This window comes from Crocodylus siamensis, chromosome 2 (assembly GCF_052110815.1).
Source record: "Crocodylus siamensis isolate JL-2025a chromosome 2, ASM5211081v1, whole genome shotgun sequence".
Lineage (NCBI taxonomy): Eukaryota > Metazoa > Chordata > Crocodylia > Crocodylidae > Crocodylus > Crocodylus siamensis.
In genome coordinates this window covers 176,519,506-176,543,400 of record NC_143396.1, presented here as the reverse complement: position 1 = coordinate 176,543,400, position 23,895 = coordinate 176,519,506, and the positions used below count along the sequence as shown (strand labels likewise).

At 45.9% G+C, this 23,895-nt stretch overlaps 1 protein-coding gene across 1 annotated transcript in view; it reads left to right on the top strand.

Annotated features, from left to right (window-relative positions):
- CEND1 (cell cycle exit and neuronal differentiation 1) overlaps positions 1–23,122 on the top strand; it is a 37,481-nt gene extending 14,359 nt beyond the window's left edge. Inside the window, exon 2 of the mRNA XM_090032408.1 lies at positions 16,567–23,122. Within this exon, the coding sequence (XP_089888534.1) occupies positions 16,738–17,142 (405 nt within the window). The 5' untranslated portion in view covers positions 16,567–16,737 and the 3' untranslated portion in view covers positions 17,143–23,122. The remainder of the gene's footprint in view (positions 1–16,566) is intronic.
- The last annotated feature ends 773 nt before the right edge of the window (positions 23,123–23,895 follow it).

The window sequence follows — 23,895 nt, the reverse complement described above, 5'->3', positions numbered from 1 at the left end:
AGACTAATGCTTCTTGTTCTGTCGTCTGTTACCACTGAGAACAGTCTATCTCCATCCTCTTTGGAACCCCCCTTCAAGTAGTCAAAGGCTGCTATCAAATCCCCTCTCAGTCTCCTCTTCTGCAGACCAAATAAACCCAGTTCCTTCAGCCTCTTCTCACAAGTCATGTGCCCCAGCCCCCAAATTATTTTCATTGTCTTCTGCTGGACTCTTGAACTTGCCTGCATCCTTTCTATAGTTGGGGGATGGGGGGCGCAAAACTGGACATGGTACTCCAGATGTGGCCTCACCAGTGCTGAATAGAGCAGAATAATCACTTCCCTCGATCTGCTGGCAATGCTTCTACTAATGCAGTCCAGTATGCTGTTAGCCATCTTGGCAACAGGCGCATACTGCTGGCTCATAACCACCAGGTCCCTTTCTGCACAGCTGCTCTTTAGCCAGTCAGTCCACAGGCTGTACTGGTGCATGGGATTTTTCCATTCTAAGTGCAGGACTTTGCACTTATTTTTGCTGAACCTCATGAGATTCCTTTTGGCACAATCCTCCAATTTGTCTAGGTCACTCTGAATCCTAGCCCTCCCTTCCAGCATATCTACTACGCTCCCAGAGCTTGGTGTTCTCTGCAAACTTGCTGAGAGTGCACTCTGTGCCATCTTCCAGATTGTTACCAGAGACTAACAAATTGCCTGTCAAGAATGACTGAGGGGTGGGGGGGCAGCAGGGATGGAGCCCCATGTCTAGCCCCACATCCCCCTCCCTTTCCCTCCTGCCACTCCTTATCCAGCCCTGCTCTACCACCACCCGACTCCCAGTGCTTCATGTCCCGCCCCATTTCCCCCCACCATCCGGTCCCCCCTGCTGCTTTGGTCTGACCCTGCTCCCCGCCTCTCCCTCTCCTGCCACTTCAGTCCAACCTCGCTCCCCCTCACCCCTGCCATATTGGGTCCACTTGGCCCACATTGGCCTGCCTCCCTGCTCCCCTCCCTCCATCCCTGCCTGCCACCTCCCCCTCCCTGCTGACTGTTTTGGGGGGGGCGCTGCCACTGTGATCCCCGCCTTCATCCTCAGGCAGGGAGTGGCTGGGGCATGCTCCCAGCCACCAAACTTCCCCTGTGGCGGCACAAACTTGGGGCCAACCACCCTGGGCCGCCTAGCCATTCATTCCTTTCTCTCTCGGTGGCACATGCGCAGTTGGCCAGAAGCGTTATGGACAAACAGACAGACAGACTAAGCCTTTTATTATATTAGAATATTGAACAAAACTGGCCCCAGGATCGACCCTTGGGGCACTCTTCTTACTACTGGCTGCCAGCTAGACATTGAGCCATTGATAACTACCCGCTGAGCCCAACAGTCCAGCCAGCTTTCTATTCACCTTACAGTCCATTTGTTCAGCCCATACTTCCTGAGCTTGCTGGCACGAATGCTGTGGGAGATCGTATCAAAAACCTTGCTAAAGTCAAGGTATATTATGTCCACTGCTTTCCCTGCATCCATAGAGCCAGTCATCTCATCAAAGAAGGCAATCAGGTTGGTCAGGCATGACTTGACCTTGGTAAGTCCATGCTGTCACTTTGTTCTCCAAGTGCTGAGAAATGGATTCTTTAAGAATCTGTTCCATGATTTTTCCAGGAACTGAGGTGAGGCTGACTGGTCTGTACTTCTCTTTCTTAAAGATGGGTACTATATTTTCCCTTTTCCAATAGTCTGGGACTTCCCCTGATTGCCAAAGGTTTTCAAAGATAATGTCCAGTGGCTCTGCAATCATATCAGCCAACTCCCCCAGTACCCTCAGATGCATTGCATCCCACCCCATGAACTTTTCTAAATAGTCCCTAGCCTGTTCTTTCACCACTGAGGTCTGCTCACCTTCTCCCCAAACTGTGCTTCCCAGTGCAGTAGTCTGGGAGCTGACCTTGCCTGTGAAGACAGAGGTAAAAAAGGCATTCAGTCTTTTCCACATAATCTGTCACTTGGTTGCCTCCCCCATTGAGTAAGGGACCCACACTTTCTCTGATCTTCCTTTTGTTGCTAACATACTTGTAGACACCTTTCTTGTTACCCTTCATGTTCCTTGCTAGCTGCAACTCCAGTTGTGCTTTGGCCTTCCTGGCTTCATCCCTGCATGCCCAAGCAATATTCTTATACTCTTCCCAACTTGTTTGTCCAAGCTTCCACTTCTTGTAAGCTTGCTTTTTGTGTTTAAGCTCACTGAAGAGTTCTTTGCTAAGCCGATCTGGTCATTTACCACATTTACTACTCTTTTCCTGCAAATCAGGATGGTTTGTTCCTGTGCCCTCAGTAAGGTTTCTTTAAAATACGACCTGGACTCCTTTCCCCCTCAGACTGTCCTCCCAGTGGATCCTGCCCATCAGTTCCCTGAGGGAGTCAAAGCCTGCTTTCCTGAAGTCCAGGGTTCATACTCTGCTGCTCTCCTTTCTAACCTTCCTTGGGATCCTGAACTCAGTCGTCCATGGTCGCTGCTACCCAACTTACCATCCACTTCTGCATCCCCCCACCAATTCTTCCCTGTTTGTGAGCAGCAGGTCAAGAAGAGCACAGCCCCTAGTTGGTCTTGCCAGTGCTCTCCAAAAACTTCCTGGATTGCCTGCACACTGCTATATTGCCCTCCCAGAAGATGCCGGGGTGATTGAAGTCCCCCATAAAAACAAGCTCCTGTGATCTGGAGACATCTGCTATTTGTCTGAAGAAGGCCTCATCTACCTCATCTTCCTGGTCTGGTGATCTATAGCAGACACCCACTACAACACCACCCTTCTTGCTCTGTCCTTTAACCTTAACCCAGAGACTTTCCATGTGGCACAATTCCTGGCTTACGTCGCTTTGCAGATGTCTAATATTTCAGGAAGGCCATAGTTTATTTGCTAGGTTCCAAAGCACTCTGCAGTTATATTGGACAAGTGTACTGGATGAATGTCAGCATTTCTCTGGTCTCTCAAAATGGCACTTTGATGACCCTGATTACCCATAATACTTTGTACTGCTGTGTTATCTTACATTTGAGGTTATAAACATTTTTTATAAACTTAGGTGGATTTAGCCTTCCCACAGTCCAGGGAAGTTGGTGTTATTATCCCTGTTTGAATATTGTGGAATCTGAAGCAGAAAGATTAAGTGACTCAGCAAAGTCAAACAGGCAGTCTGTGGCAGGGCCAAATCTTCTAAAAACAGGCTCAGTCTCTAACAACTGTTTCCTCTCCAGCTTTTAATTTTGTAACAGCTTATCTTTCATTGTATAAAATTACCTCATGTTTGCAGAAAGCTTTTCTGTTTGGGGTGCTTTTTTCAAAGGGCCTCTGTCTTGACCTGCCTGTTTTGTGAATACTGTTTGTTATGGAACCAAAATCTACATCCTGTCATATTAAGACTATGCCCTGCAAAACTGGGGCGAATATTTTGATTTATGACCGTCACTCAATGCTGTGAGTATGCCTTTTTTGCATTAAAAAAAAACGGGGAAAGGGTCTGTTTGAGAATGTCGGCAGACAAGTTCTTTGGGTAAATCTGATATCTTTTTATTAGACCAACCCAAATAGTTGGAAAAATTCTTCTTTGCAAGTTTTCGGGCACAAATACACTTTAGTCAGGCTGAGGAAGTATCTGCAGCTGGTGTGTGCTCTTCCTGGATGGAATGAATAGTAAAGAAGCCAGAGGCTGGTATGCATGCAAGAAAGCCACTCAGTGAAAATATAAATTGAGGAGTCAGTGGGTGAGAGATGGGTTGAGGGGGTGTGGGGGAAAGGGGACTGAATGTAGCTGGCAAATAGTGGAGAGATACCTAGGGAGTCGGATGTCAGGCAGGTTATAATGCGTCATAAATCCAATGTCTATATTTAGTCTGTGATTTTTTTTTTTTTTTTTGTATCCAGTAAGTTGATGAAGTGAAGTTCGTAGGCTTGTCTGTGAAAGGTGTTTTTGTAAATTCCCTTTGAGGGAACTGAGAGGTTGGAGAGAGAGTGGTTTTCCTGTGAGAAATGTGCCCCCCACAGGTAACTGGGTATTCCTGTCTTTGATAGATTTCCGGTGTGCTTTCATTCTGGTTTGAGAATGTGACCCTTTTGAGAAGGCTAGCTTTGATTTAAATCATGGCATGGACTCTGCAACTCAGATTTGCAAAGTTGCCTAAGGGAGCTAGGAAACTACTAAAATGAATTGGCATTCAGCATCCTCCTTCCCTAGCTAGCCTTGTAAGCATCAAACAGTAGTGATAGAAGAGCAGTTTAGTGAAGAACAGAATGAGGACTGAACTTGCTTTGAAGACATGTAAGTGCAAATGCTCTTATGAGGAGGATCTATATTCTCAGTACTTAAGCCATAGGCTGAAGTCCCGGAAATGGTGTGCCTGATGCTGTGAGTGCTTGGCCATCTCTAATGTGCTGACTGCACTCCACTCTCCTTGATCTCAGCCAGTGGGAAATAAAGTGTTTTCAAAGGAATAGACGGTGCTTACAACTTCCATGGAGACTACCATCTCTTCTCAGAGCTAAGATGTCTTGTGTATCCACTTATCTTCCTGAGAGACCGCTACATTCCCAATGTGATACCACCGCAGCAGAGAGGTGGAGCCCCACAGACTGAAACAGAATGGGGGTGCTAGCTGGCCAGTCTCTGTGGGGGGGATTTGTAGCCACATCTGGCCACACTGAGGGCTTGTCTTCCTACATAAATATTTGAAAATGGGGGCAGTCATAAAAGCAATGAACTACTGAAGAGGGAGGATTATTGGCCTTGTTCCATTGCTTATGGTCACTTTGGATAGCATGGCTGAAGTGTATTTCTAAGATGTGGGTATTTTTAACTTGAGGCCCCCTGGTGTGCCACGTGACCAGCCTTTCTGTCTTTGCAAATAAATCCAGGAAAATCAATTTATATAACGTACACATGGCAAAGATTTCCTGAGGACAATTCACTTTGAGAAATGATCCTGTGGTGAGCAATGTGGAGGAAGTTCAGAGGGATGTCTGTGAGTCAACAAATCTCTAAGGACTACACCTCGGTGACAGGACTCCAGCCCAGGGCTTGGCTTAAATGCACAGTCTAACTCCATGGTATTGTTAAAAATGAAACCACATTAGGCATTTATGCTGCTCCCTTCACCGTGTGCACTGAGAGCCCAAGAGGAAAGGGCTGGGAGCACAGATTAGTCCAGACAGGTCCTGTATAAATCCTCTTCCCCTCCAGGCATTCATTCTCTGCCAGTGTGAGAGAGAGGACACTGAGATGGATAGGCCTGTGGTCTGAGCTAGTATGGTATTTCCTGTGTTCTTACTTGCCACTTCTAGTCTTTGCTAGCTGACGATGTTGGTGCTGGGTGAAGAGGGTGAGCCTTGGGTTTGAAATATAGAGACTACCTGGAACTATAGGGATTGTGCTTAAGAGTTTCAGCTGGGTCTATGATGAATGTTCCCATTATAAATATCATCCTACTCTACTGGCCATATACTCTTACACTTGGAGCCGACCTGAGCAGGGTGGGGAGCCTGGGGCAAATTGGCTTGTGCGGGGCCCTGCCCCCACCCTGATCCCACATGCCCTGGATGCAGAGAAGGTGGGGGTGGGGGAGCAAGCAGCTGGATGCGAAGCTGGCAGTGGCGGTGCAGAGTCTCCACAGGGCTCCCCAAAGGGCAGGGCCCAGGGGAATCGCCCCAATTCGCCCCCCTCCCCCGCAAGGACGGCCCTGCACACTGACATATTTTCCCAGGCTGACAAGGAATTCTGGGTCTATGGGGAATGGAAACTTCACATCAATGATGTGTCATGGAAATAAAGTCATGGATGTGGCAATATACAACCTGGGCGCTCCAGATGACCTGAACTCCATGCCCACAGGCTCGCCGGCAGCACCGGGGCAGAGATTCCCACCTGCACTGAGGCATTGCAGTTTTGCAGCATCTCTGCTGCTCTGTAGTTACCCTTACCTTTCTTTCTAAGCAGAAATCAGTGAGAAGATAATACAGCTCTCTGGTGTGGGGAGGGGGTGTGTGCAGAGGGCGGTTGTCATGGTGGGATGCAATTATGATACATTACAGTCAAGCTAAGAGTGACTCATCCATTCCATTTGGTGCAGGGTGGATGCATCTGTTGTCGGCAGGGGCAGGGGCAGGAGAAGCTTTCTCTTCTAATCCTCTGAGGGCTAACCAGAAAAAATAAGAGATGTATTTGTGTGAGCAAAAGAGGAGCTGGAGAGGCTCTTATTTCCTATGCAGCCCTATTGCATCAGCAGGGATTAGTCAGGACAGCATCAGCCCTGCATGGTTCCCACTGCACTGACCTTGAAGAGGCTGCAGTACTAAGGACCAGTGGTGATTATTTAGAGAGAAAACGATTCGGATGGTTTTTCTTTGTCATGAGTTTCATTATCTCCTCTCTCTGGCTGCAGACTGTTTGCACAAAGAAGGAGCTGGGCAAGCAGCCATCATAGTCTAGCTTACCCCACCCTGAAACAGGACAGATTGCTAAACAAAGATATAATAAAGGGGGAGGAATGAGCCCTTTTTGCTTGTAGAACCCAGTTCTCAAGTATAGATATCTGTACAGGAGGCAGACAGAAGGAATTGGAAGGGGTGGAGAAGCAGAAGGAGAGAAAAAAAGAGAGTAATGGATATAATTAGGACTAAGGAGAAACGGGGAATTCGAGCAAGAACAAGTAGAGATAGAGAGAAGAAAGACCAAAAAAGGCAGCTGAAGCACTAAAAAGCCCTGACCCAGCAGGGCACATGAGGTCAGAATTTAAAGGTGTGTAAGGGTCTAACTCCACAAGGCTGGGCCTTTAGGCACCTCCTTGCCTTTAAGCACATCCTTTTTTTCTGGATATACACATGCTTACTTTTAAGCAGATACTTAAGTGCTTGCTGGATTGGGATTGAGAGAGAGAAATCCAAAGGTGAAGCAACCTTAAAATGGGGTAAAATTCATTGCTGGGGAATAAGGATCGTGAACCACTGAAGTGGCACATTCTGGGCCAGGAGAGGAAAGCCAATGCAGGTGCCTGTAAGGAGACACAATGCTGATTATTCAGTCGGCTCTTCTGCAGCCGTTGTCAGAGATAAAGGATGTTTCAGTCTCCAGCTTGTGCTTTGCTCAGGCACAAGATCTGAAATGTCAGGGGTACCTCTTGAGGGACTAACCATGACAATAGGTTTACCAATACCCAAAGGTTGCACTAGTCCAGAACAAGTGGGCAGATACAAACCTGATGACTTTCGATACCAACAAATGTAAGGTACTCCACCTTGAGGGGAAAAAAAACCCACAACATGCTTATAGGCTTGACAGTGCTATACTCGCTAGCACCAAAAGGGAACTTTGAGGTCAGACTTTGAAAGAGACTTGGGGGTCATGATTGACCACAAGATAAACAGGAGACACCAATGCGATGTCGCAGCTGGTAAAGCAGACCAAAGTCTGGCTGTCATCCATAGGTGCTTCTCAAGTAAATCTCAGGATGTCATCCTCCCGCTGCACTTGGTCTTGGTGAGGCCATAGCTGGAGTACTGCATCCAATTCTGGGCTCCACAATTCAGGAAGGATGTGGAGAAGCTTAAGAGAGTCCAGAGGAGAGCCACGCGCATGATCAGAGGGCAGGAGAATAGGCTTTATGAAGAGAGGCTGAGTGCCATGGGACTCTTCAGTCTGCAGAAGTGCAGGCTCAGGGGTGATCTGGTGGCAGCCTATAAGTACATTGGGGTGTGCATCAGTATCTGGAGGAATGTCTATTCACCAGAGCGTCCCAAGGGATGACAAGGACCAACAGTCACAAAATCCTCCAAGACTGTTTTAGGCTGGACATAAGGAAAAACTTCTTTACTGTCTGAGCCCCCAAGGCCTGGAATAGACTTCCCCCAGAGGTGGTGCAAACACCTACTCTGGACTCCTTTAAGAAGCATTTGGATGCTTATCTTGCTGGGATCTTTTGACCCTAGCTGACTTCCTGCCCTTGGGCCAGGGCGCTGGACTCGATGATCTCCCAGGGTCCCTAATCCCTCCCCCAGCCCTAATGTCTATGAAATCTATGAAATAACAAAGCGGAAGGTTTTATTCTTGTTACGCTTTTCCAGTCATCCCTGGGTACCCAGCTGGGGTTGTTGTGCTAGTTGGGACTCCCTGAGGAGTTTGTGATGTAAATATACAAGACAGGCAAAAAGCAGGAGGAAGGAGGTATTCTAATCTCCATCATCTCAAGTGGGCACATCTCCAGAATCTTGAGTTCCTCTGAGGGTTTGATCCCAAACTCCCTGGAGTCCATGGGAGTCTCTCCATTGGATAGGCCAGGCTCTTTTTCTGGCCTCATTATTGACAGCATTAGCAGAATGGCTAGGTGTTGACTGGACTTGTAATTTTCAACAATTCTTATCTCCGGTCAAATCTAAAATGTGCTGATGTTAATTAGGATCTTTCCAATTAACATAAGAACTGGTGTACTGGGTCAGACCAAAGGTCCATCTAGATTAGCATTTTGTCTTAAACAGTGGCAAGTAATAGTTGTTGTAGAGAAAGAGTATAAGGAACAGGGTTCGTATGGAGAGATTCTTTCTCTATCATGCCTTTCCAGTCGCCAGCAATCATCAGTTTAAGATTGTCTCTGAAGTCCCTCACTATGTCTTTTATGGGTCTTACAGTAGTCGCATTTACACATGCACTTTAATACTCAATTAATGCCCATTAAAGCATCACAAAAAAAAGTGCTATTTAGCTAATGCACACTAAAATAGGCTAATGTGCATTAAGTATCACTTAAAAACCATAGGCACTTCTACACAAGCAGGGAGGCTGATCTGACGCACTAATTCCAGCTCGTTGGAGCAGACTCAGATAATTGAGGCTGCTGGAGCGTGACAATTACCATCCTCCAGCAGCTTCCTGCATCTTGTGTATCAGCATCCCTGCACTTCAAAATAGCAGTGGGGGTACTTTATCTAAAGCCTGTTCAATGAGTTTTAGATAAAGTGCCCCCATTGCCATTTTGAAGCGTGGGAACACTGATACACGAGACACTCCGAGAGATGCTCTAACTAAATGTGCCCCCATCCCAGGGCACGTGTATAAACACCCCATGCTTTTTAGTTAATATGCATTAAGACAGGCTAATACACATTTGCCTTGTACCTCAAAATGGAGGTACTAGATTTAATTTGTATTATCTAAGCACATTATTTCACATGTAGATGTGCTCAGTAGGTCCCTTGATGGACCCATTGACTTTGGTGGACTTTGGATCAGGGCAGCAGTATTTCTAGTTGGAGGATTTTGAAGTGCAGTAGAAATATTAACTAATTTTTACAGATGCCCCATGTGCTAGCTAGGTGGTGTTATTTATCTGTTACCCCGATTTAACAGGTTTATAAACTTAGGCCTAGTGAGGTCAAATCAATTGGCCAAGATGAGTAGCAGAGCTAAGCTTAGAATAAAGCAGTTCAGAATATTGGCAAATTGGAAGACACACAGAGAAGAACAGCAAGGTCAAGTTGGGAATCAGAGATTGACTTAGGAAGCATAATTAAAAAGTAAAATAGGGAAAGCAAGTCAAGAGGAGGGGGACATGAAAACAACCTGTAGATGTTTGAAGAGTGGAAATGCCAGGGAAGGAGAGCAGTCAGTCAGTCAGCACTTTCAGGAGAGTAAATGGGATGAAATTAAGAAAGAAGGAGTATCATGAAAATCTTCCTGTGGGTGAATTCTGTTGGGACTTATTGACACTGAAATAGAACTGATCTGACTAATTGTGTGGATGCTATTAAGAGCACTGGTAGCAATTTAGCTTACTTTGGTTTCTCGACCTACTTAAGCTATTTTGAATTTGCATAAAGGGCTGGCATTGATGTAATGATATTGATTTAAAGACCAATTTAGGCTTATGCTTAATTATTTGTACTGTGGTAACACTGAGGAACCCCAGTCAGAGACCAGGGCTCCATTGTGCCAAGTGCTAGCCAAAGGATGTTTCCTGCCCCATTATATTTATAATCTGAATAAATTAAATTGGTGCAGTTTCTTTGTGAAGGCAGGGTCTTAGGGTGCAAAACAGTCTCTCAAGGGAAGCAGCAGAAGCATCATGGCCTGACATTTGCAGAACATGACTGGGAATAGCACTAGAATATGTGCTATAAGCACTGGGCAGAAGCTGGATTAGCTGACTTTATTGCTATTAACCATCTGATTTAACAGTCCTGATCTGTTGATTCTCAGCATTCTGGTTTCCCTCCTTTAATCTCCAACTTGTATGCCTTGTCAAGGGTCCAGTTAATTACAATCCTGTACCTTATGGGTGCGTCCACATCAGTCCCTTTGAGGCAGGGCAACAGGCACGCGCGGGAACAAAAAAATGTTCCCTGCGCAGCATGGGAGAAAATTTGACCTCTGGGTCTAAAAAAAAGCGAAGTATAAAAAAGTGGGGCCGGAGGCTGGGTCCTCCGAGGAGATGCTCTGGCTGCCAAAGCGTCTCTATGGTTGGCCCCTAGCCCTGGTGCTGAAACATGGCTGGCTAGGCTGCATGTTTCAGCACCAGGGCTCCAGTGCCAGTGAGTAAGGGGTGAGGGGGGCTGAAGGAGGGGGGGAGGGGACCATGGGGGGACCCCCGATGGCCCCGGCCCCCAACCACTGATGGGGCCGGCCCCTCTCCAAGGCCCCTGACCCCTGCCCTGGCCTGAACCCTCTGTTGGGGGGCCATAGCCCTTGTGTGGGGGCCCAACCCCTTGTGTAGGGGCCATCACCCTGTGGGAGGGCAGCAAAATATGTATTCATGAAACCTGTATTTAGAGTTCACTTTATTATTATGATAAGAGACTTGCTTTAACAGTATAGATAGACCAATAAAACATTGTCCAACTGATTGCTGTCTCTGTCTCACTCTCTCTCGCTCTTTATAGTGGTTTTTTGTTTTACTTGTGGAAGAACAAGTATTTGGGGGTATTTTAGAGAGTGACTTTGGGTTTTTTTTATCAAGGATTTTATAGGGAACAGCAGAAGTCCTGCTAGGGAGGCCAGTGGCAGGACCCTGCCTGCTCAGAGCTGGCACCTTGCACCCATCTGGCTGTGGCTGACCTCCTGGCCAAATGGGGCTGAGAGGACATACTTTGACAATTCAAAGCAGGCCACCACACCCAGAACATCTTCTGGGTGATAGCTGCCCAGATGGCCGGGCAGGGGGCATAAATGGCAGTAGTGACGCACAGAGGTCAACCCTGCAACCACAGTCCAGCTGGCCCAGAGGGGCAGATGCCTCTACTGGCCGTGCAGTCCCCATCTGAGTCTGGCAGGTGCACAGAAGGTCACAGCCATGCAGTAGCCCCCACTGCCAGACTGCTGCAGTGGGTAGAGTGTGCAGGGAACTCTCAGGGCTGCTTCAACAGTCCAGCTGGCACAAGGGGTAGTGTCCCCAGGTACCAATTGGCTGGGCCCCAGAAGCTCCTGAGAGCTAGTAACCCTGAACTACTTGCCAGGGCAGCTTTTTATACTGGTGGGGACAGCACAGGTGCTGGCCCGGGGCTCTGGCTCCCCCTGGCTGAAGACCTGGGAGGAGCCAGGCCAGGTTACTTTGCCCCAAATAGCACAATTTGCTCCACAACAAAGTCCATGTCTGAGCACATTGCCACATTTGGCAAGCAGGGAGCTGGAGTGATTAAGTGGAGCATAAAGCAACCAAACCTGCATTTTTCAAGGACAGTCCTAAATTTCAGGGTCATGTTTTGATATCCCTAAGAACTTCCTGAAAGGGGATATTCAGATCAGACAGCTTCCTGATCAGGACCATCATTTGTAACCATGCAATGTCATGGGGCCCCCAAAACTGACTGCTACCCATCAATTCCACAGCTGCTCATTCCTGTCTGTGGAGCCTCTGGGACTATGTCCTGGATTTTGTTCCCTGGAAGTTGGTCACTGTGGAGGGGCATGTTTCTTGGCAGTGGTACTGGGCTCATCCTGGACATTATATAGATGTATCCCCTATATGAAGGAAGTTTGTGGGTTTTGCTCTAGTTCCTATAGGGTTAGGGACAGATATTCAAAATGCCTGAGCCTGAATTAATTCAATCTTTGCAGGTTAGTCTAACCTACGTAGGTTGAACTGGTTTGCAGCTGTACAGACATTTCCTCTGGACTGAGGAAATGCGGGCACATGCCTGCAATGGCTCAGGCTAGAAGCTGGGAGGGTGCTAGAGCAGCCCTCCCTTCCCTTTCATAGTGCTGAGCTGAGGGGGAGTGGGGTGGCCAGGCCTAGGCAGGACTCTCTGATTAGGGAGGAGTGTAAACCCCACCCAGCCTGCACTGTCTCAGGCTTTTTCCTGGCTTGCTGCTCAAGAGGCAGGAGTGTTGCCAGACTCCAGCTCCGGGCTACCACTCTGAGGCAAAGGGGCCATGTGCAGTGCATGCATCTGTTGATGATACAACCTCCCTCTCTCTGCTTCTTCGTACTGTCTGCAAACCTGACAGGTGAGGAAGCCAGCAGCGGGGGGGGGGGGGGGGGGGGGGGGGGGGGGGGGGGGGGGCGATAGCACAGCGTTTATCACCCCATCAACAAAACAAAGGCCTCTCTCATTAGTTCAAGCTCTTCTTAAACAGCTTTTTCCAAGGAAGGAATGGAGGGACATTACCAGGTGACCCGCTGATTAGCTCCAAAAAGTCCTAAGCAGATACTGCTCTGTCTGCCTGTCCCAGTGAAATTGGAGATGCGCACACACCCCCCCCCAGCATTAGCTAGCATACCACATGCCTATGGTCCGTGGGGCTGCAGTCTATGCTGTGGGAAATGGGAGGGAGTGGGGGGATCCCTGCTTGAGTAGCATGGGGAGGGGGCAGGGGGAAGCCAGGCAGACCCTGCTGTGCCTGCAGTCTCCACCGGAGCTCCAGCCAGGGAGCAGAGGGGCAGGGCCAGCCCAGCTCTCTGGAGCAGACAGCCCAGCCCCGGGCTGCAAAACATCTGGGACTCTGGTTTAACTTAAACCAGGAAGGAGAGGTATCTACAGTACAGCACAGCACAGGGTATGTCTGCACTGCAGTGCAGTGCAGAGATCGCAGAGCTGGCATCAAAAGAGCTAACTCAGGTTCTGGATGTCATCGTGACACTGCAGCATGATTCTCCTTACAGCTGATTTTCCCTGCTGAGAATTGGACCGATGCCGGTTGCATCCCACTGGTCAGGTGTGTCCCGTGTCCTGCCCCCAACCACTCCTCTCTATGCCCAAGCCCAAAAGCATGTGGATTTACAGCTCAAATTGAAGAGATGTGCTTTCACTTTTGAAGATTTTTGATCCACATCTTGGTTTTGGCAAAAACAGCAGTTGTCCATAAATTGGAGGACTATCTGGGATCTGTGTTGCTGTGGGCTTCTGTTTCATATAATAAGCTGTTCTGTCAGGATGAAGTATGTCACCCCTTTGGTGTTATGGATGAGGGACAAAGGCTGAGAGGCTGACACAGAGTTCAAGCTGCACAGGCTCATGCATGTGGTTCTGTATGTCCCTAACTCAGTGCCTGGTGTTGGCCAAGATGGTGGCTATTCCACAAGAAACGGACAGTCGCAGAACAGTAGGCTTCTATCTAAAATCCAGCAACAAGTACCTGGCCTCTTTGCAGCTCCTTCATGCATTGTGAAATTGTATTCCAGCCCCTATTTGCTTTGTGAGTGGAGGTAAAGCAGCTAAAACATGGATTATGCATTTCCCAGAGACCGGGGGGGATCATGGACTATTGCTCAGAAAAGTCACTAACCACTGCAGCCCCTTATAAACTGGGGACTGAGAAGACAAACTCCCACCCCATTGATATCTGAGATTTTTGAACTCAGTGGGCTTTCTCAGAGCAAAAGTGCAAGAAGACAAGCTGGGAAGGTTTCCCAGGAGCCTCTTGTTCTAAGTGAGATGTGTTAATAAGCTCATATTTCACTTAGCTGGTAGAAAGCTCTCAGCAGGGTCCTGGCAGTGCTGAAGGTCAGTGTGGAGATAATGAGGCAGGCTGCTCAGCTCTCCCCATTGCCACCTGTGGACTCATTATTTGCATGGCGTGTGGCTGACACCCTGCAACCTGGATCTTGCTCTGGCTGCCAGCTGTCTTCCTTTTTCTTCTGCTGGGACATGAGCGTGGTATGTCATCACTCCATTCACCTGCCCATTACTTAGGGCTCCTTGTCCTGTTGATTTTTTTTTTTCCTTCTGAAGCTCGGTTTGCCTGTGAGCTCACTGAACCTCATGTTCCCCTTGGGGCTTAGTTGCACTGTGTTCCATTTCTAGGAAGACTGGCCCCAGGTAGGTCCCTGCAGGTGCATCTGGGCTATCTCTGCTAATAGCAAACAAAATAAACAGCTGCACGAGCAACTGATTAGGCAGACGGTGGCAAGAATTAATCACACAGCCCTTGCCACATAGGAAACAAGTGCTCATCCATGGTAAGGCAAGGTGGCTCCATCAGTCAGTAAAGCAATGCCCCTTTAACACCAGCTGATGGTCTTTCAGGCTCTGCTGTTATTTGACAGTATATTGACAACACCTGACAACTCATCCTATGCAGTAATCTTTGTAGCAGTGTTATCTACTGGTAACCGTAAAACTAAGTCCTGCCTCCTCCTTGGTGTGCTGTGCGCATGTCACAGTACCCGTCTGGGTGGAATTTGCCACGCCAGGGCACGTATGCCACTTCCTACAAAGATCTTCCAACCATAGCCTGAGATAGACCCCATGATGGGAACTAAGCTACAGATAGGAAAACACAAAGGACAGAAGGATGCTATTGGTTTGTTTTTCTCATCCAAATGAAAATGCTTGCTCCTAAGAAAGCAAGGGAACAGCTGTGGCAATCAGATTGATTTTACACTGAATTTGGGCATAGTTTTTCTGGAAAATGAGCTGGAATATATTGATGGCACAAACAATGTGCAACCTGAAGTGTGTGTTTCAGATAATCCCATCTGTCCCTTGAATTACAGACAGGGTGGTATTTGGGGGCAGGTCTGAAAAAGAAGAGAACAGCATCTTTCCAGGTCAGTCTAAAGAGAGTGCTCCTTGACTCAGTGCAGCATGAAGGAAGGCATGTTGGTAGGGATGGTGTGAACTCTGGCATTGCTGATGGAATGGAGTGGGAGGGGCGCATGCACAGTGGGGTGCACAGAGACGGGGAGAAGATCAGAGTGATTAAAATCCTTGAGAGGCCAGGATGATTAGGAGAGGAGGATCCCATGGTTTGGGAAACAGTTGGGGTCAGCGTGGGCAAGAGAACACAAAGGAAATGTCATGCTGTCCGGACCAGAGAAGGAGGTGATGTGGGCACTTGGGAGAAAGGAGAGGTACGTGAGCTGGGAAGGACCTCAGGGAGAGTTTTGGCTTTCTGAACAGAAACTGAAAGGCGGACCTTGAAGCTGTACTGGGGGAGGCAGCAGCAAGATTTGTACACAGTTTGGATATGGCAGGCAAGGGAGAGAGAGCCCTCACAGCTTGACTGCTGGGTTACAAACCCAAGTGACAAGAAGGGGGACTGTTGAATTGTCACAGCAACAGAAGTAGCCACTCAGATCCACAGATGAAGTAAACCAGTAGAGCTACATCACCTGGATTCCAGCCATGGACTGGATGCTTCCTCAGTCTGGGGAACGCACATAAGAGGCAGAGGTCCAGTGCTTCCAGGGGTCCTGGCTCTCGGACACGACCTCCAGGACTGCCCTGAGGTTCTGGGACAGCTGGACCTACTTGGAGTGTAGGCTACCTGCCTGGGAGTCCTGGCACTAGCCAGAGACCCCGGGGCCCCTGCTCAGTGAAGCTGACAAAAATGTCAGCTGCAGGGTCCAGGAGACCTTTTGGATTGGTGTCAGTGTATCTGCAAAAATATTTTCTCCAAATTTTTGGTGTGTGGGCAGTGTCCACATCTGGGACAAGTTTTCCATAAAAACTCACACAGTTATTCTGTTGCACTCAAGGGGTATTCACTTACCAGTGCAAAGCAGGTGGACAGCAACAGAACTGGTGTAAAGTAGGGAGACAATCATTTCAGCTAATTTCCTTGCCCTGAATTTGATAATGGTTATAAATAGAGACTTTTGATATTTTAATTGGCCCGCTAAAGTAAATGACTTTCCCTGGACAAGTAGGATTTTTTTGCATGGCTAGTTTAAGCTCACCAAGCCCAAGGGAGGCAGGTTTCTTAAGCTGGCTCCTCCATCAGTACTGAGCGGGTAAACTAAGATTTTTCAAGAACTGATGCCTCCTCTACTCCCAGGGAAGGAAGTGCATTTGAATTGGATCACAGTGGGACAGCACAGTGGGATATATGCCACTGTCCTGTCCTGCCTTCAGCAGCCTGAGCCACTGCAGAGGTTGCTGTAGGCTCTGTTGAGCTGTTCATTTACGTTTCTTTCCTTCTGTCTGTCTTTCTATTAATGTCAAAAAGGCCCAGATCAGGAGACAGGGTCACATTTTCATATGCACTATACTCCTGTACAGTAGAGAATTTACTGTCTAGCCATCCTGTTTCTCTCCTTCTGGGTGTAAAAGCTGCCCTCTTTCTGTTGCCCTGAGCATCCTGTTCACTCACTTCTCATTTCTCTATTTGTTCTTCCAGGGTCTATATCATGTCCAGGTAAAATCTAGTGCCTGAGGTGAGAAACAACCTGGGACAACACCAACAAGGAGTTAAGGGATCTGTGTCCTGTGTCCTTCATCTGGTGAGGGAAGCATTGTGAAACCTTCCCCAAGAGCCTGCTGGTGTCACTTCCCCATAACCCTGGTAGGGATGGAGTCCAAAGGAACCGCGCGCAGTGGAGGCAAACCTGACGTCAAGGCCACCAGCACAGGGAAGCCAGAGAAACCTAATCCTGGGCCTGCCACAAATGCAGACAAGAAGGAGACCCCCTCCAAAGAGCAGCCCGCCCCTGCCCCCACCACCACTACAACGAAGAAGGCAACCAGCGAAGCTGCTGTGGCAAACAACCACAGCAATCTGAAACCGAGCCCAGCAGCCACGGAGATGCCAGAGGCCACCAGCCAGCCCTCTGACTCTGAGCATAAGGGAGACAGCACCGAGGAGTCCCCGGGCAGCATCTTCGACAATATGAAGCCCTTGATCGTCGTTGGAGGGGTGGCAGTGGCTGCTATCGCTGTGATTCTGGGTGTGGTGTTCCTAGCCCGGAAAAAATGAAGACCGAGAAAGGGTTGGGGAGAGGAACCGTATCAGTTGTACAGCTCCTTTTGAGAAAAATGCATGCAGTAAATTCTATACATATCTATACTTATATCTATAGAGAGAGAGCTAGATAGGCAATTACAACACCACCAACGACTCCAAAAGGCTTGCTCAAGACAGATGTGCCCGTTCAACCTAAGTGTGGGATCACCATGCACTCAATGTGTTCTCTCATGTAATAGAAATTGGCTTGTACCACTGTGTATTGATTACAGCTTCTCCTGACCAGTGTAAATGATGATGTCCCCTCCCCGCACCTGCTGCCCTCTCCAGAAGAGTCCCCACTTTCCCCATTTTTAAGTCTACATCCCATCCAGAGTCCTCACTTTAGTATTTGTTTTTTGTTTTTTTCGGTAGAGTTGCGGTAGAGGAGATGATGAAAGGGAGGGGAATAGTACTGAGACCCAGTTCATTCATTATTGTGGTATATTGTTAATATAGCACTCCAGGTGTGTGTTGGATAAGAGGAGGCAGCCCCTTGCTCACACAGCTTATAGTGATATCTAATGGGTACATTGTGCATCTAACGCTCATCAACCTACCTTAAAAGAAAAACCAAGCAAAGTAACAACAGTATACCATAGCCACAGGCTGAGATCCCAACAGGAGATAGAGGCTTGTAGGTCTCATAGAAAGAAGGCACCCTTTCTCTGTCTGAGATGCAAACCAGGGCCAGGAGCAGCTACCATGAAGCTCAAGGGGCCAGTGTGATCCACTGAGATCTACAGCGTAGGCTGCAGTCCGCGGAGACAACATGAAAAGCTGGAAGCCCCACTCTATCTTTAGTCATACTAAGGACAATTTCATGCCTTCAACACCCCAACAATTTGTCAACTCAGAGAAGGTTATAAGGGCAAAGTTTGGGCAGTCCCTCTCAAAAGAATGAGGGAGGAGGTATTGTTTAGGACACAGCATTTGACAAACTTGAGCTGGCCTTAGTAGACCTTTAAGGACTCGCGCCAAATCCCTCTGTAGTTATTCAGAGTCTTTCCATTAATTTTGGTGGGTTTTGGATCAGACCCTTTATCCTGGGACTTTTCCAAAAAAGGTTGACCTTTCCCCATCAGTTAAGAATGTAAAAGAAAAGGAAGACAACCAACACCTGGCTTTCAGGGCAAATGGCACAAAATACCTTGGCCTCTTTTATGTCAGGAAAATCATGTGCCTGAGTAGTAAAAACAGATTGGTTCTAGAAAAGATTTTGCTCCTTTCTTTCTTAAATTTACCAGGAAAATATGAGACCTCCATTGTTCGAAAATGGAAACAATTTTCTAGTGATCAGGTGCAGAACAGCTTGGTTTTGTCATTGAGGACCCTGAAATCTAAACGTTAGCCTGTAAGGAAGGGAGGGATGAAGAAAGGGTATTGAGAGAGAGAGAGGTGGCTTGATTTAACACATTCACTCATGCCCTTGTGACATGGAAAGCACTGGCCATACACCGTTATTCTGAGGGCTGAGTGACCTTTTCAAATCAACAGCATCCATGAGGACCCACATTTCCTGCTGCTCTTGCCAGAATCTGTAAATGATTTTTTTTTGCCAAGGTGTTGTTCTTAAAAGGGGTCAGAATAGAATGACAGAATCGAATGCTAAATACCCGGGGCTCACTTAAACTAAACATTTCAGCACAGCTTCTTTACAAATTCCTTTGTCTTCCTAGCAGGGCCAGCATTTAAGGCAGTCTCTACCCTGCAATTGCAGGTTGCCTAAACCTGGGCAAGGGTCCACATTGTGTTAGACTCATGTTTTTATAATGGTTGTCTCATAAAAAGTAAGTGCCCAAAACCAAACCTTTGCATGGATACCCTGCCCCCAGTGAACCTCATTTTTCACCTCTGCTGCTCAACAGGACTCCCAAAATATTCCCAAGTGTCTACAACTTCCATCGGTGTAAAAGGTTATCTTTTAATGCCCAAATGGTTGTGTATTTCTGAGTTTTTAACTTGCATATATGCATATATTTGTTCTTTTCCAGTGCACAGATTGATGCAATATAGTCAGGATTGAAGTGCTGATGAAGTCAGTGCTAACAGCTGCCATGTTTAAAGTCAGTGGGCGTGCTAGCACTCTTTCTCTTACATTGTTATTTCCTACTTTAAATATTTACTTTGTAAACCACTCCCTTCTTTAATGTTACATGAGAAGCCTATGAGAAAGCCATAGTAAGAATATACTAGCTATACCATAGGAGGACTCTTTATTAATATCAAGCCTTGTTGTTATTGACTGCTTGTTTCTTGAATAGCATTTCCTTGCTATTTTTTCTCCATGATGTGTTGCAAGTGCTCAGAGGTTAAATTATTACTGTGAAGCTGGGGAGGGCAAAAAATGAAAACAGAGAAGGAGACTCAGTAGCAAGCACCAAATAGACACATTTGAGATAGTGAAGAGCTAGTAACAATAATCTAGTCTGTCCACACAGTCTGTGGACTTGTAGTGTTGATAAAGCTGAAAGATTTCTAGTTTCAAATGGAAATGACCTCTTCAAGAGGTACATCCCTCTCTGTTATTCTCCCATTGGGTTCTAACATGCATTTACCAGCAGAGAGGGTGTAGAAGGACTCATAGATTTCCCACTGCCTGCTTTGACCTTCCAAGACAGACAAAGAAACATCAGATGTTTCCTGAGAGCGCCCCCTTTTGATTTTCTTTTTTCTTTTTGAACATGTGCTTAATTTGCCTGGACTAGTCTTTGGAAAACCAAGGGGGGAAATGTTGTAAGATGAGATAGATGGGCCTGAGCCACAAATTTTCCATCCACGTTTGAACAGTTTGCCAAAACATTCAAAGGCAAGATTTGGATTCAGGCCTTTCCATAGCACTAGAGCAGGAAGTTGATCTTGAAATAGGATGGAGAGATAATTGAGACATAGGAGATGGTGGTGGGGGTGGGACTACAACTCATCGTCTTAAAAAATAACCTTACCTTGCAGTGGTATAATAGCGTATGTCTATAAGGGAATCATTCACTTAAAGGCATTGCTGGACACTGTTCTCCACTGTCAAGAATCATTCTGCAGAACCCAGGCCTTTTGCTATTATGAAACACCTATATTTTCTGTGGGTATGTATATACCCCCTGCCCTTTTCAAGTATGCTATATGTATATGTATGTATATTTGTGTATATACACGCATATATATATTATTGCTGTATTGGTAAAGCCCCAATGACCCATATTCTCATTTTTTTAAGAAAAAGAATATCTTTTATTTGTTTACTGCATTCAAACAGTGTCCGTGTTCTCTCTCTTTGTCCCCCCCCCCTTCTTTGGTATGATTCATATTTCTGCCACGAAGGACCCCAAAATATTTTTTGATCATGGTTTCTTGCCACTAAAAGAATATGTAGCTAACAAACTGTTAAATGTACAGTACCCCCATTGCTCTAGAACAGTGGTTCTCAACCTATTTCCCACAGTGGACCACACTTGCAGCTCAGTATGTTTCGTGGGCCACACCTACACAACTAACTTCCTGCGTATCCATTTTAAAAATGTTTTAATAGGATGTCATATGGGCCGCAGCAGTGTGCTGATTGGGCTGCATGCAGCCTGCAGACCACAGGTTGAGAACCACCGCTCTAGAGGCTGAAAATGACTACACCTTCCCTCCACAAAGGAGCCACTTGGATGACTCGCTTTGAAAAAGGTGTTTCCTCTTTTAGAATATTTTGGAATGTACCGTAATGTATCATAGTGCTTATAAGAGCATAGAACTAGTGTTGAATTGAGTCAGATATATCACAAGTAGGTGCCATGCAGGCTTCAAGACACACAGCTGTGCCAATGCATTCTAGTCCTTGCTTTGAACTACCCGTCTTTAGGAAATGTCGTCTGCTATGTCTTATTGTGCCAGGCTGTTTGGTGGTTTCATGTAAGAGCAAATCTAGTGAGAACTAGACTGAGAAGAGCAAGTTAATTTCTCTAGGAAACTCAAGACAGACTGAAACTCAACTTGTTGAGAAGTGAAAGGTGAATGAATGAACTTGCTGTGCTAAATAATTAGTTGTCCTGTACTGCAGCAGCACTGATGATCACATGCCGTTGTTTGCTTGATGTTATTTTTGTGTTGTGTTTGTAATATGAGGTCCTTATCGTGATATCTCCATAAGGGGAATGGATTAAAGCTGAAAACTGATAAGATTCTGTGCTAGGGATTTGAAGGGATCTAGATTGCTAGTTTACTCTCTTTGATTAAGTTTATATATTAGAAATCTAAGAAACTAATTATACCAACTTTGCAGTAAAAAATTCAGCATTCATTAAAACTTAATTACCAGTTATGATCTGGTCTGTGTTGTAGGCACCACACCTTTCAGCTTAATGCAAGGTTGTGGTTTTTATCTCCTGGATCATTTAGTTTTCCCTCTCCAGCTAATATTGAACATTTTTTTTTCTTCCTCTTCCCATTGACTTAAATGGCCTTTGGATCATTTCCTTTACTCTTAACAGCTTTGCTGTGAGCTGGAGTCAAATGTAGGAGCCCAAGGATACTGTGGCCAGTGGTGGCCTTAGCGGGGAGCAAATTGGTTGACCGCAACCACACTTTAGGGGACCCCAAAATTTTGCAACAAATATCCGACTTGCTTATAGATCATCAAAATTAAGCCTCTAAAGGGGGTTAAATGACTTTTTTGCCCAGGGTCCCAACAACCCTCAGTAGGCTGCCACTGCTGTGACAATATATTTTCAGCATGGCATGAATCATTCTATTAGGTGCTTTCTCCCTCATTTAGGCCTTGGTTCATTAAAACACTTAAAACACATGCTTAACTTCCTAAGTTAGTTCCACTGATATCAGTGTTAAAATTAGCCATGAGCTTAAAGTCTTTGTTGAAGCAAGGCTTGAGGGGCATCATCAAGAAACCAGTGAAGTCCAGGGGAGTCTTTCCATTGATTTCAGTAAGTTGTGAATGTAGTTCTAGATCTAGGTTTGATAACCAGTATACAATTGTAGGTCACTCTATAACTGAAAACTAAAGCAGTAGCTCACATTTATTGTGAGATCCCTGAAAATATTCTGTTTCTTCTGCTAGCCAGGAAGGAGGTCTTATCTGGGTATCAGCTAATGATTTCCATGCTCACATCTATGCCAGTATTTTAACCGATGCTTGTGTCTAACAATATAATAAACTGACAAACTTGAGCTGATAGAAAGAGAAGGGAAAATGCATTTTTTTCCTCCCAAATTTCTTTCCCCTTATTTCTGAAAAGTAATTTAAATTTAAAAAATGTTGGCCAGCTGTATAGATGATTAGAAAAAAATTATGAGGTTTTGATATACTTTTTCCCCTTTTTTACATTTAGAAACTTTACTGAACAGTTAAAATATGAAGAATTTCTACCTGTTTTATAAGAAAATTCATGTTAAGGTTTTTTGTAAGGGAATATCAACAACAATGGAGATTAAAAATAGAGAAAAAGTACCCAGCGCCACTCTTTTAACCCTCCACATGAACTAAACTTTGGCAGAGTACTCTGGTTTGGTCCATTCATTTTTTGTCTCTTCTGAAGTGAATACGAGGATGAATGCTTACTTCTAAACTGAACAAGTTACACTTTGCTAATTTGCTTTGCGATGTATGTTCTCATTACCCTGATTTGGTTGTTAAGGGTACAGTTTAAAAACCATAGCCTTAAAAAATTCTCAGACTTAACTGCATAAGCATAATAAAGAGATGATGGGAGACTGCAAGATTACCAGCTGAGGACAGCATATTGAGAAGATCTTTTTGAGGATCCTGTTTCTGTCCTTATGATGTGCCATGAAAATATGCTATGAGAAATTAAAGTCTAATCAATCCATTTTGTGATTCACTGGTTTCTAAATCAGGTAATCAAGGGGCAAATTCTAGTAGCTTTATCCAGGCCAAAAGCACTTTTCTCTACAGGTAATCTTGTTCGCACAGGAGCACAGGATGAGAAGGGACCTCCTACATCCCCAAACCAGACTTCTGCTATGGCAGGCAACCATTTCCATCTCATCTTGTTCATTGATTTATCGAGTTCCACTTTAGGAGTCACATGCTTCTCAGTGTGAGGAGGAGTGGTTGCATTTGGCATAAATGACCAAAATTATATATCAAAATTAAAATGGCAGGGTAAGTCATGAAGCTGGGGCTGAACTGAATAGAATTCCTTGGGATTTAGACCACTGGAGCTTGGGTCTCATGATGAAATGCACTTATGCTGAGGACTTGTGCTAAACTCTCTGCGTATCTTATATCCCACAGTTCCCCACCTGAAAAGTGAGGAAGGCCTTTGTATTGAGTTAAATTCACTCTTAAGGAATAACAAATAGAAACATTAGGTCTGCATCTTTCAAATTGTCATGTGCAGCACTCACTCATTTCATATTCTACCTGCTGAGGATAACTGATCCCATGGACCTCCCAGGAAGCCGTAAGTAGAGAATGTGAAGAGTATGCTTCCAGAACTATACATCAAATATTACTGCTTCATTTACACCTGCTTGGTTATTCCTTCCTGAAATCATACACCTATATTTTGAAACAGTCTCCATAAGCAATCTGAAATGTTAGACTGGAATTACTTTTCTTGGCCTATCAACTTTAAAAACTCTTCCTCCCCAATTCTGATTCAATCCTTTTTTAAGCAAATACTGATTTTAATGCTGTTAAGAGCACATTAATTTTCTTTCCTCATCGTGGAGCATAAACTGGGAAACCTTAGTTCTTGTGTTTTG